The 12,362-nt window shown below is 32.5% G+C and overlaps 1 protein-coding gene across 1 annotated transcript; it reads left to right on the top strand.

Annotated features, from left to right (window-relative positions):
- The first annotated feature begins 6,684 nt into the window (after positions 1-6,684).
- Positions 6,685-11,342, top strand: LOC109238823 (phosphate transporter PHO1 homolog 9-like). The gene is made up of 13 exons (XM_019405306.1): positions 6,685-7,330; positions 8,067-8,367; positions 8,444-8,492; positions 8,567-8,638; positions 8,732-8,861; positions 9,187-9,307; positions 9,427-9,685; positions 9,802-9,906; positions 9,991-10,035; positions 10,115-10,264; positions 10,359-10,637; positions 10,725-10,864; positions 11,067-11,342. Exons 1-13 carry the CDS (start codon positions 6,877-6,879, stop codon positions 11,158-11,160), a joined length of 2,199 nt encoding a protein of 732 aa, XP_019260851.1. The 5' UTR covers positions 6,685-6,876; the 3' UTR covers positions 11,161-11,342.
- Positions 11,343-12,362: the final 1,020 nt, after the last annotated feature.

Genomic DNA, 12,362 nt, shown 5'->3' with positions numbered 1-12,362 from the left:
GTAAGGTAGTGAGGATCTTGAACCTCAATTGTTGGAGAATGTCGACAATGATGTGATCGGCCAAAATGGCAAGAAGCAATCTAATTAGAGTTGAGTTCACTTGCGAAACGTAAAGTTTTTGGGCCTGTAGTCCAAAGACCTGATGGTATTTGAGTCTGTTGGCTATAAATGGGTCTTTGTACGTAAAAGGAATTAGAAAAATAAGGTACAAAGAATAAGGCACGCCTTGTTGCACAAGGATTTTCACAAAGGCCTGTTATCGATTATGAAGAGACATATTCACCTGTTATGGATGCAATAACGTTTCATTATCTCATTAGTTTTGTTTCATGAAAAGCTTGACATGCATTTAATGAATGTGATTACAACCTACCTTTATGGCTCACTTGATAATGAGATATACATGAAATTCCTGAAGGATTTAAAATGCCTGACACACATAATTCAAAGTACCGAGAAATATTTTCAATCAAATTGCTAAGATCTTTGTACGGTCTAAAGCAATCAGGAAGAATGTGGTATAACTGCCTTAGTGAGTATTTTTTAAAGGAAGGTTATATAAATGATGCCATTTGTCCATGTGTTTTTATAAAGAAAACAACATCGAAGTTTGTTGTACCTGCCGTATATATTGATGACATAGACCTTATTGGAACTCCTACAGAACTCCAAAAGGCAATTGATTATTTAAAAAAGGAATTCAAGATGATAGATCACGGAAAGACAATTATGTCTCGCTTTAAAAATTGAACATTTGGCAAACGGGATTTTTGTTCATCAATCTGCCAACAAATAAAAGGTATTGAAACGATTTTATATGGATGTAGCACATCCGATAAGTACTCCGATGGTTGTTCGATCACTTGATGTGAATAAGGATCCGTTCCGACCTCAAGAAAAGCATGAAGAGCTTCTTGGTCCTGAAGTGCCATATTTTAGTGCAATTGGTACGCTAATGTATCTTGCTAATACTACAAGGCCTGGCATAACCTTTTCATTTAATGTCTTAGCAAGATATAGTTTTGCTTCTACAAGGAGACATTAAAATGGAATCAAACACATATTACGGTATCTAAAAGGGACTATCGATATGGGCTTATTTTATAGCAATGATTGCAGTCCCGATCTTGTTGGTCTATGCCGATGATGGGTATTTATGTGATCCACACAAGGCTCGATCTCAAACAAGCTATATATTTACATGTTGGTTATGCCGATGCAGGGTATTCTCTCTTTTCTTTGCAATATTCTTCTTTTCTTTTATTGTGTTTATTTCAATGCAAATGTTTTCCCAATTTGTTGAAATCATTTTCGTATTCGAGAAATTGAAATATACCACTACACTGGAATTTCTTATCATTTCTTTGACAATATCCAAAAGGCCAAAGAAAAAGAAAAGCTGAAAGAAAGAAAAGAAATCCACGAACGAAATTAAACAAGATAATGTCGCAGTTTAAAGATGCAAAGAAATTTGCAAGGATGATGATCGTACAACAAATACATCATTTAAGAGCAAAGTTGACCAGTGTCCTTGCCTCCAATAGGGACATTGTCAACGAATTTTATTTTATTTTTTTATTTTTTTGAAAAAAAAGGACAAAATTTGAATGGAAAAATCAGGATCAAGAAACACGTATTTCTGAAAGGACTGCTAGAGAACGAAAAAGGCCTAAAAATATCACTCAACTAACGGAAATGATTTATCTATGCCATTCGTTAAAAGGTCGGCCTACCCATGCCACTACCGTTATACTTTTGGCCTATTCATGCCACTAACCTTATACTTTTGGCCTATTTATGCCATTGTTCACTAACAGTCCAATTTTATGAGTTTTAAATAATAAAATTAATTTTTCAACCCCACATTAATGTCTTTATATTACTGATTCTTCTTTACTTGACCCTACATTTCTTTAAATGATAATATAACTGAAATGGGTTGGTAGTACAAATCATGAGCTTCATGAATTGAAATAAACACAATAGGTTTAAAATAAATACAAATCATCGTACAAAATAACTATTCAGTTTGATTTGTAAAAATCACTGATTCGGTTTCAAACTGAACAGTGATTTTTACAATGATTTGTATTTATTTGAAACTGATGTTGTGTTTATTTCAATTCATTTTGTAAAAATCTAAATAGTAGAAGCTCGTGATTTGTACTACCAGTCCTTGGAAAATGAATTAAGGTTCAGTAATTTTATCATTTATTTGTCTAAAAAAAATCTCATTAAATTAGATAGTTGTTGATTGGCTTACCTAGCGGGTTGGGTCAGCTGCCATCACGACTAATTCGATTTTGAGATGTGACAAGGAATTAGGGGTGGTTAAAAGATGGTTAAATTTTATAGTAGGGTCAAGTAAAGAAGAACCAATAATATAAAGACACATAGCAAAAGTGGGGTTGAAAAATTAATTTTTATTATTTAAAAATCAGAAAATTGGACTGTTAGTGAACAATGGCATAAATAGGCCAAAAGTATAAGGTTAGTGGCATGAATAGGCCAAAAGTATAACGGTAGTGGCATGGATATGCCGACCTTTTAACGGATGGCATAGATAAGTCATTTCCGTTAGTTGAGTGGCATTTTTAGGCCTTCTCCGGCTAGAGAATAAAAGTCTAAAGAATTTAATTATAGCATAAGACAATATTATACTGCGATTTGATTAATTTGCCTACGTTATACGGGAGAAAATGAATAATCTACTACTCCTATATAAAAGAGAAAACAGAAATATTGATGAAAACATTTTGCCCTTAAGATGACTCTCCAAGTCTATTGTATTGTTGTATGAGAAGAAATTGTTAATTCATAATAATGCAAAACCTTTTCTCAAAAAAACGAATATGGAAACCTTTTTCACTAATAGCCTATTTGGCCAAGCTTCTTTTGAGGCAAAGGTACTTTTTTTTTTTTTTTTTTTGGTCAAAAGTACTTTTTTTTCTAAAATTAAGGTGTTTAGTCAAGCTTTTGAAAGCAAAAAAAGTGTTTTTGAGGAGAAGCAGAAGCAATAAAACGTAGCTTCTCTGCAAAATCACTTTTGAGAAAAATACACTTAGAAGTAGTTTTTAAAGCTTGGTCAAATACTGATTGCTGATCAGAAGTGTTTTTCAAATTAGTTAGCCAAATACAAACTGTTTCTCACCAAAAATACTTTTGAAAAAAAACACTTCTCAAATAAACTGATTTTTGCGGCTTGGCCAAACCAGCTATAACAAAACTTACTCCACCAAAAAAAGTAATTAGAAAATCAGGGCCCAGTCTAAATCAAACGAAAAGTCTAAAAAAAGATTATAGAATATTATAAGTATTCTGACCTTATGTTAAAGGGAGTTTGACACAGTCACCCACAAAAACAAAACTATTTACCTTGTCTACCCATTTGTTTTTCTACCTATAAACTAATTACATTTCCTACCCATAGTAGTTTTTGTGGGAAATTTTTTTTCTTTATTCTCCAATTCTTTTTTATTTCTATGATTCTTTTCTTTTTTCCTTTTTTTTCTTTCTTTTCTCCTTTTCTTTTTTCTCATTTTCTTCCTATTTTTTTCTTTTTTCTCTTTTATTTATTTACTTTTGCCTAAATTGTATTATTGTTATTTTTACCATAACTTATTTCACACTCAAATTTGACTCCTTCTTTACTTTTTTTATTTTTATTTTTTTTCTTTATTTCTTGTTCCTTTTCTATTTCACGTGATTGCCATGTAAATCTTGATCTCCTTCCCTACAAATATCAGTACATACTCTACCATTAGCAGTAACACTAACCAGTGATGGAGCAAGAAAACATAATCTACGGCCACTAAATCTCCATATATACTAGTTAGAATGATAATAAAATATTGAAAAATGCAATAAAAATGTAAGTAGCAAAAAAGACTTGTAGTACCATATGATACCAATATGGTATACAAGTATACCAACAGAGTATATGATTGCTCTAGAATATTGCTACAACTATCTGTGACTATACTAATGTACCAAAACATTAAAGGATACAATAAAAGTATGAGAAAATTACATGCTCACATTGCAAGCTAAATATTCGCAAAACAACTTGCTCATTCCATATACGAACATGGTATATAGTTGTATGGGTCGTTCCAACAATTGCCTATAATTATAAAAACTATTACCTAATCCATATCCATCAGCACAAAAAAATTTCAGCACTGTAAATCACATTCATATAAATAATTTCAGAATTGAATTCACTTAAAAATGCAGCCAAGACAACCAAAAAAATGTTCAAACTACAATATGATACCAATATGGTATATAACTATACCAACATGGCATACAGTTTTACTGGTTAATTCCCGGCAACTATTGACTATACTACTATTACATAACACACATGCATAAAGAGAAAAATAAAAAAATAGTGTACCACATATTAATATAATAAAGTATTTCAAGATATTGTACTATATTACTATTATTAAAAGAAAATCAAATATTGTACTAATAAATGCAGCTAAGACAGCCAAAAAATGATTCAACTAACATATGATACCAATATAGTATATAGCTATACTAATAGGGTATATAGTTGGAATGAATTGTATCCCAAAATGGTATATTTGTATACTATTTGAGTATACAATACAAATTCGTCTTCTTCTCTTGTTCAACTATATTTCAACCCAAACTTCTAAAATCTACTACAAAATCTCACCAAATTGACTAAAACATTAGGTACAACCTCCAATCAACTTTCCAAACAAACTCATATAGGATCGGATCAAAACAATTAAAAACTCAAACAAACCAAGTTATGAGTTTCAAGCTTCAAGCTCCTTCAATGGTGGATTTGAATTTTTGTCAAATATTTGAAAATTACCATTAATATCATAATCAAAGAACAATACCCAATAAATTCCAACAGCAAACACTTCAACACACATGAAAATTCAAATTTTTGTTATATAGTACATTTTTTTTTTCTTACTTTTAGAAGATAAAATAAATTATGGAGCACAAATTAAAAAAAAAAGGTGATGATAGCAAAAAAAGGTACAATACTAACAACACTACCCACTGTTGAAAAAAGCTAACTATTCTTTGGCTTCTTTTTAGGATTCACACTTTTGTTGCTTAAACTGGATATGTCCATCGCAAGAATTGAATGAGCGGGTAATTAGTTCTACTAGAATAGGTATTTAATATAATTACTTTTAAGATGGGTAGTTACGGGTAATTACTTTTGAATGGGTAGGTATATAGGGTAGTTTTCCCTATGTTAAACCATCCAGGGGGCCCGACCAATTTAGTGGCCTAAAGCCAAACTTTTAAGAGGGGCCTTAACTTTTTTATTAATAAAAAATATTTTTTTTATTTGAGGTCTGTTTTTCTAACTTTTTTTAGATGCAACGTTATTATTAATTTTTATAATCAATTTCTCCTAATAAGTCTTTCTCAATTGACAATATAGCTAATTAATTTAATATCTTTGAGACTTATTGATCTTAGGTAAGGTTTTATCAATTTTAATTTTGAAATACTTTTTTTTGCTGAAACAACGGTAATAGAAGTTATAACATTATTCTACAAGTAATATAGCCATTTGGAAAATAATCAAATATTTTTATTTGATTAAGTATATCAATTAAATTGTTATTTTCTAATTGTACTAGTTTTCTTAATATTGTTTATTCAGAAAATAAATCAAGAAATATCAATATCGGGTTGATTATTATGATTTAAGAAGCATTCAAGATGAAGGCAATATTTTTTCAAATTTCCATCATCTAGTGATCTCAGTTTTTATCGCTAAATAGAAAACCAAAAATATTTTCATATGCCTCTAATTATAAATCTATTTTAAAGTGAAAAAATAACCTTGTCTATTACTCTCTCCGGTCCATAATAAGTGACTTTTTGACTTTTATTTTGGTCCAAAATAAGTGTCCTTTTATATATTCGAGAAGGAATTAACTTTATTTGTCCAAAATTTGCCTTTATTTACATATCTCAATGTGTCAAGTTAACAATATATAAATTTTAATTAAGGATAATTCAGTCAAAATATATTTTTGTTCTAGGAGTTAGTAGTATTTTCTTAAGGGGCGCAGCACAGGTTAAAAAGTCATTTGTTATGGACCAAAGGGAGTTAGTATAAAAAGTAATCAACTCTAAAGGAATCTTCGAGAGATTTTGAGATTTCACTATTAACATTCTCCTCAAATTGTTTCTTCCTATATATTACACATTTCTTAAGAAATTCGGGTTCGATACTAATTTCAAATGCAGTTTCCTTGGCAGAAATCAAAGCAGTTGTAAATCCTTTGCCTCTATATTTCTTAAATAAAGAAACCAAACTTTTTCACTTCACATAATAATTTTTTTAAAATTTATATATAACCTATTAGGTGTAAAAGAAAATGGGGCCTCCACAAATATGGGACCTAAAGCAGTTGTTCTACCTGCTTTATGGAGGGGCCCTGAAACCATCACTCTTATCAATATCTTACTACAAACAATCTTTTCCAGTTGGTATTGTTTTGTTTTCTACAGTCTGGACGTTTTTTGGTCATCATTCGTGTCTCCACGATGATTAAAAATTTTCAAACTACACTCTTGTTGGGGTTGGTTGATGAGTATTTAATTAAGGTGCTCAATATAATAAGTGAAAATTATGAGAGACCAATATTTAAATCGTGAAAAGAAATATTTAATGAGACACGGTAATATACTCATACTCATACTCATTCTGGGTTGGCAAGAAAAATTGAAAATTATGAAAAGAAAAGGAGGAACACATTGATTTAACGAGGACTAGTCATTCATTGCTGACCCTTTCTCCTATCACGGCTAGACATAAAAGACCAGCCTTTTCATTTTGGATTTGGTAAAACAGAAGTAAAGATGAAATTCGGGAAAGAATTTGCATCCCAAATGGTCCAAGAATGGAAAGAAGCTTATATGGATTACAACTATCTCAAGAGTGTATTAAAAGACATCAAGATTGCAGCATTAACTGAAGTTGAAGGGTCATTAAAGAGAAGGCTATCTATGTACAGAGCCTTTAGTGGATTACAAACTAGTTTCAATGTTTGTCAAAACAATGAAGATGAAGCCATATTAGTTACTAGTTCACAAGGCCATTATCAAACTATGTTTCTTTTGTCATCTGAAAAAGGTGGAGAAAATGAGATGGTTTTCTTTAAAAGACTTGATGATGAATTCAACAAGGTTCTAACTTTTTACCAGAAAAAAGTAGAGCAAGTGAAGGCTGAGGCTCATGAGTTGAGTAAACAAATGAATGCACTTATTGCTCTAAGAATCAAGGTTGATAAGCCTTCCCATTTGGGAAATCCAGGTATCTCCAATACTTTGGCTATTCTATCAATATTCCATTCTTTTGGGAAAATGGTCTACTACCCCTCTTATTATACGAAATATTTTAATTTTATCCTATGTACACATAGACAAATAGGCAATCCAATAGACAGATTATGGCTTGCTCACTATCAGCAAGCTCCCACAGGCGATGAACTGCTTCCGACTTCTTCTTTCGGTTTTATTTTGGGGGTTATTCGTTCCCTTGTTGTTAGCAAATCATTATGTATTTACCCTTGACTCGGAGTAATTTTAAACCATAAGCAAAAGTTGGAAGAAATTCAAAAATAGCCAGATTTATACGTGGTCATTTAAAAATAGACACAGTTTCAAAAGTAATCGAAATTTATCCATTTTTCATATAAAGATAAATGTGAACGAAAATACTGTTCAAAATCCAAAAAAATACTCCAGTATACTAGAACTCCAGTATATTATGCTGGAACTTTTAGTGTTACAGCAAAATATTGGCTATTTTTTAATGACTTTATAAATAGTGACTATTTTTGAATGACCAGTCCGAACTAGCCATGCTATTTTCGCGCTGGAGCTCCATTTAAGTTAATGGAAAATACAAGACAATATGCTATTAATGAAAAAAAGTATGAATGACCCCAAAGTACTAAAACTAGAAATATTTGGAGCATTTCCCTTAAATTTTCCATCCCATGATTGCCCTTTAATTTGTTTGAATTCTTGCTTAACCCCCAATATAGGTAGGTCAGAAATGGAGGAAATACAAGAAGTAGAGATGAGCAGTGAAGAAGAAGCAACAAGAGGGAAAAGAGATGCAGCAAATACAAAAACTATGGAATTTAGGCCTGCTCCACTAGAGATTTTGGACCATGTAAAAATCAATGTTGAACCTGAAACACCTGTCTCAACTTTAAAAAATATCATCCATACTTCAAAATTTAACTTATCATTCAGCAAAGAGGAGCTGAAAAAAGCTGAAGAACAAATGAGAAAGGCTTTTGTTGAGTTCTATCAAAAGCTTCGACTTCTAAAAAACTACTGGTAATTCTTGCATTTTTTCTTTGACTTATAGTAATTGTTTTTATCTTTAACTAAAATTCACACTTAATTTTGCCAGTTTCTTAAATGTGTTGGCATTTTCCAAGATCATGAAGAAGTATGACAAGGTACTACACTGAATTGATCACTATAGAAAGTATTTAAGTTTTGCCTTTTTACCTTGCAATTTTATTGATTACAGATCACCTCAAGGAAAGCTTCTAAATCATACTTAGATATGGTTGATAAATCTTATCTTGGTAGCTCTGATGAGGTATATACATTTTCCTTCACTTTCAAAAACTGCTTAATTTCCTCTCAGCATTATTATAGTTTGAACTTCTCATCGATCTACGCCTTTTTTTAGGTTGCTAAGCTCATAGAAAGAGTGGAGGCCACATTCATAAAGCATTTTGTCAATGGAAATCGAAGGGAAGGAATGAAATCTTTAAGACCACAAGCTAAACGAGAAACGCATAGAGTAACATTTTTCTTGGGTAAGTATGCATCATTAGTAGCATCAACTTCTTAATTCCTGTGTAATCAGAGGTCAAATGCGGATTTAGGGTGGATTCTTCCAGTTCAACTGTACCTATTGCATTCAGCTCGAACTATGAATAATACATATGCAAAACAAAATTTTAAATATATACATGTAATAAGATCTTACTCATTTGAATCAACTAACTCTGGATCCTTGATTCGCCTCTATCAGAGGTTACCGGTGATGTATTATCTTCATCCGGGATAAGTGCTTAGAAAAAGTTGGTAAACCGCATCATAACCATAGTTGTTAGTAATTGAAATATGTTTCACCAACAGGTTTATTCTCTGGTGGCTCAATAGCATTAGTGGCAGCTATTGCTGTATCAATACATTTCGGAAACCTTCTACAACATGAGGGCCGTGGGCAGTATATGGAAAACATATTTCCACTCTACAGGTAAACTAATCATCTGTCTAATACAAAGTCATATTGATTCTTAATTGCCCCTTATCTGTCTAAAAGCGAAACCATGTTTTAAGCAATACATATGAGTAATAGAGCTGTATCTTTTGCAGCCTATTTGGATACATTGTCCTCCATATGCTCATGTACGCCGTGAACATATACTACTGGAGGCGTTTTAGGGTCAATTATCCCTTCATTTTTGGCTTCAAGCAGGGAACAGAACTAGGTTACAGACAAGTTCTTTTCCTTGCTTCTGGTCTTTCAGTACTTGCATTAGCTGCTGCATTAGCCCACCTAGATATGGAGATGGATCCAAATACAAGAAGTTTTGAGACAGTGATTGAGCTGATCCCACTTGTCGTTGTGTTTGTAAGTCTAGAAAAAACATTACTTCTTCTTCTGCTTTCATTCTACAACTGATCTATACAAAAATGTTTCAAAAATTACAAACCCCTAATGATTGTAACACACTTTTTTCTTTTCAGATTCTGCTTCTAATAACTTTTTGTCCTCTGAACATTATATATCGTTCAAGTCGTTTCTTCCTTATAAGATGTGGCTGGCACTGTCTGTGCGCTCCGCTTTATAAGGTACCAGCAGTTTGTTTAGAAGATATTACAGACTAATAACACAGAAAGTACATAGATACTAAAATGTTTCACATTATTTTGCAGGTTAATCTACCAGATTTTTTCTTGGCAGATCAACTTACCAGCCAGGTTTTACACTAAGCTTTTGTTTTTTGTATTATACCAATAGAGAATCCAAGAAGTTGATAATCAAGTCTGTGCATTTCAGGTTCAGGCAATTAGGAGTTTGCAATTCTATGTCTGCTACTATGTGTGGGGCAACTTTAGAACAAGATCTAATAAATGTCAAGAAAGCAGTGCTTATCAAATCTTATACATAGTCGTCGCAATTATTCCCTTTTGGTCTCGGTTTATTCAGGTGTGAGAACCTTTGCATGCACAAGAAAAAATGAAAAAAGATATCTTCAAAATTATTTAACATGGTGATAATTTGTACTTTGATATATGTACAGTGCGTTCGCCGCTTATTTGAAGAGAAAGATTCAATGCAGGGGCTTAATAGCCTCAAATATTTCTCAACCATTGTTGCTCTAGTGATGAGGACGCTTTATGCTCAAAAGAGAGGAACTTTTTGGAGAGTAATGGCGGCATCAACCTCAGGAATTACTACAGTTGCAAATACTTATTGGGACATTGTTATAGATTGGGGTTTATTACAAAAGAATTCAAGAAACCGTTGGTTGAGAGACAAATTACTTGTGCCACACAAGATTGTCTACTTTGTTGCCATTGTAAGTGCAGAAAGCAGGTTAGAAAAATATATACATTATTGATCTCTTCAAGTGTAAATTAACTTTGTTGAAGTGTAATCAATGCAGGTTCTTGACATTATTCTGAGATTAGTATGGATGCAGTTGGTTCTAGATTTTCAAGAACTACCATTTCTGCACAAGAAAGCAATGGTTGCAGTAGTTGCCTCTCTAGAGATCCTTCGACGAGGCATGTGGAATTTTTTCAGGTCGGAACTCCAAACCATATATATATATATATTCAATGATATTGTAAAAGAATATTAAGTCATCTAGCCGTCCATAAAAAAGAGGAAATAACCTGAAAAACAAGACAGTTAATTATATTATATGCTACAACAGGTTAACTATTTGATGAGTTAGCCGGCTACTTGTGTATTTATAGTAATGCTGTTCTTTTTAATTGTTCAGGTTGGAAAATGAGCACTTGAATAACGTCGGGAAATATCGTGCCTTCAAGTCCGTACCATTGCCTTTTAACTACGATGAGGACAAGAGTCTATAACTATATTTAGCTGATATTATATATATATACATATATATGCACAAGTCAAAGGAACTCAAGATGATTTTCTTTTTTTTTTCTTGTACAATTCTTTGATTCGTTTGTCAATATTGGTGTTTATAATACAGTGAAATTAGCAGTGAAGATATAGAACAAAAATAAAGTTGATTCCATTTCAGCCACTTGAAAATGTTCGTTACGTTTTTGGCTTTTTGCTTCAGATCCCATAGAGTTTCCACTTAAATCGTCTAATTAATTTATTTGATTTATTAATTGACGGGGTTGATATTGCTCGTAGCCTTCTCATGAAGTACAATTCGCCTATTCAAGCTAACCTAACGCCTATATTCCTATGGAATTAGGATTAACAAGAACGCATTTGTAATTCCCGTATAGTAACCGAGTAAGGCGATTAGGTATATTCCTATCCTAACCGCAAATACGCCACCCCCCCCCCCGAGTTAAGATCTTGCTCTACTCAATCTTATATGCAATCTAGAATTCCCTCTTCCCAGTTCAATCTTAGATTCGTAGATAGTATTCAATTGGTGATCAAGCAATCAAATAACTAAGCACAAGATTGAATAAATAAACCAATATGATAAAATAATAAGAACAATTCAAGCTTTAATTCAAACTACAACTTTCGGGTGATTTTTAAAAATAGCCAGATTTACAACTGGTCGTTCAAAAATAGCCCAATTTCAATTTTAGCCACTTTTTATGTAAAGATAAATCTGAGCGAAAACACTGTTCAAAACCCGAAAAATACTCCAGTATATTATGCTGGAGTTCTAGCATAAGTATACTTGAACTCCATCATATTATACTGGAGTTCCAGGATAGTATGCTGGAACTCCAGCATAATATGATGGAGTTCCAGCATAAATACACTAGAACTCCAGCATATTATGCTGGAGTTCTAGCAAGTATAATGGTCCAGTATAATATACTGGAGTTTGGAGCACCAGTGCTCCAGTCTCCAGTATATTATACTGGAGCCAGCAAAGTATACCGGTCCAGCATAATATGCTGGAGTTCATACACAAAGTGCACCGAACTCCAGTATATTATGCTGGACCGGTCTCTATTGCAACAAAACGGTGACTATTTTTCATTGACTTGGTAAACGCTGGCTATTTTTGATTGACCAGTCCGAAAACTGGCTATACCGTGAAATTTTGGCACAACTTTCATGTAGC

The sequence above is a fragment of the Nicotiana attenuata genome, unplaced genomic scaffold (genome assembly GCF_001879085.1).
Source record: "Nicotiana attenuata strain UT unplaced genomic scaffold, NIATTr2, whole genome shotgun sequence".
In the NCBI taxonomy this organism is placed as follows: domain Eukaryota; kingdom Viridiplantae; phylum Streptophyta; class Magnoliopsida; order Solanales; family Solanaceae; genus Nicotiana; species Nicotiana attenuata.
The sequence above is the reverse complement of the archived record's forward strand: the minus strand, read 5'-3'. Positions and strand labels throughout refer to the sequence as shown.